Source organism: Penaeus chinensis, chromosome 29 (assembly GCF_019202785.1).
Source record: "Penaeus chinensis breed Huanghai No. 1 chromosome 29, ASM1920278v2, whole genome shotgun sequence".
NCBI classification, from domain to species: Eukaryota; Metazoa; Arthropoda; class Malacostraca; order Decapoda; family Penaeidae; genus Penaeus; species Penaeus chinensis.
Window position 1 is genome coordinate 15,324,312 of NC_061847.1, and position 1,867 is coordinate 15,326,178.

Below are 1,867 nucleotides of genomic sequence, written 5' to 3' on the forward strand. Positions count from 1 at the left end.
ATCATCATCATCATCATCATCATCATCATCATTATCATTACAATTGTTGTTTTTATGTTTGTTATCAAGAGTAGTATTAGTATCATTGCTTTTTGATAGTAAGAGTTCATTGTTATCATTATTATTATTATTATCATTACGTTGTCGCTATCTATTTTGTCATGAAGATTCTCGTCAAATTATCACAATTATAGCAATGTAGGTCCTTTTTTCTACGTTTGAAGAAATTCCTTGTCCTCGAAACGTCACGCCTTCCATTAATTTTGTGGTTAAGTTACATTTTATATGTGCACACACTGTTATGTTTTGTGTTGATATATATATATATATATATTTATATATTTATATTTATATTTATATTTTTACGTGGTGTGTTTGTGTGTGTGTGTGTGTGTGTGTGTGTGTGTGTGTGTGTGTGTGTGTGTGTGTGTGTGTGTGTGTGTGTGTGTGTGTGTGTATGTGTGTATGTGTGTGTGTTTTACATCTGCTATAACGCTTTTGTTGTTTCGTTTATGTTCATAGTAATAAGGATACGTAATACTATAAGATTATTGTAGATTTTCGTTGTTATTCATATTATTATAATCATTATTTTATAATTATTGATATTATCATATCTGTTATCATTTTGTTGTTATTATTTTTGTTGATGTTAAAAGTACCACTGAAGCTATGCCAACCATTATTACTACTGCTAATACAACTGCTGTAATAACAGCTGATATTACAAGTTTTAGTAGCAGCACTCAAATTTGTAGTCATTGCTGTGTTCACTATTTCACCACCGTCTGCTAAAAGACGTTAATGATTATTTGGAAATGATTGTAATACAGCAATGAGCAATTCCTTCTCTATCTTATTTGCCTGAAATTCAGTTAAAAAAGTAACAAACAAAGTGATCCGCCTTGTGTGACCAAAGAAGCTTTTATTAGTGTTTATTCATACGTGATTGAAAACATAATTGTAAAGATAATCGAAATACAAAAATGATAATAATAAAAACTGTATATCTATAAAAGCGTGATAGAAGACGAAATTTAAAGATTTAACACGGATAACTACTTTCATCAATTCCATGTAGTTACATGACATTACGTATACATATAACATCCTCCGTTTTCGAAAGTGAGAATGTAAAGGAGTACTGATGAAGTATGTTTTTTGCAGATGTGTGTACAGGAGACAATGTGGCAGAAGTAGAAATCATAAGTTTAGTGCAGGAGCAGATACCCAAGTACAAACTGCGAGCTGATACTATCACCGAATTTTCTGGTGAGTATTGAAATTGGTGAGCTGGTAATTTATTTGCACCACAGCTTCTTACATTAAGCTCGATACACAGACACGCGTAAGCGAACAAGAGGACTTGAGTTTCATGTTGGGACCCCCCCCCCCCCACGTTGGTGGGAAACACTCGGTCTGGTTCGTCATTAAATATGGTAGCGTGGGCGGAAGTGGAAGATGTACGTGTCGTGCTGGGTAGAGATAGGCCCGAGCGGCGGCTAGGCAGGGGGTCTAGAGGAATGGCCCCCGGAAGGCAGCGTCCGTGCGGGACGGTGACTTGCGGTAGAGCGTTTGTAGAGGTCAGAAGAAGGTCATGAGGGGGCATGACCCAGGTCAGCACGCCGCCCTAATTGGTCACCCATAGCAGGGCATCGGGTGTCTCAAGGTTGTCGGGACTGGCTAGCCACGCCTTTCTGCAGGCGGTCTGTCTCGCTTTGGCCTTGGTGGAGTCACTGAATGCAGATTGTGTGTCGCTGATGTGGTGGTGCTGATCCTTCTCGGTTCTGGACTTACAGGGCGTCCTTCTGGTCGTCTCCTGCTTCATGCGTTCCTGTCGTTGGCCGGTGCGAGTCCTGGCGTAGTT

The 1,867-nt window shown here is 38.9% G+C and overlaps 1 protein-coding gene across 1 annotated transcript in view; it reads left to right on the forward strand.

Moving 5' to 3' along the window:
* Positions 1-1,833, forward strand: part of LOC125040945 — a 21,051-nt gene extending 19,218 nt beyond the window's left edge. The window contains exon 4 of the mRNA XM_047635741.1: positions 1,168-1,833. Within this exon, the coding sequence (XP_047491697.1) occupies positions 1,168-1,283 (116 nt within the window). The 3' untranslated portion in view covers positions 1,284-1,833. The remainder of the gene's footprint in view (positions 1-1,167) is intronic.
* The last annotated feature ends 34 nt before the right edge of the window (positions 1,834-1,867 follow it).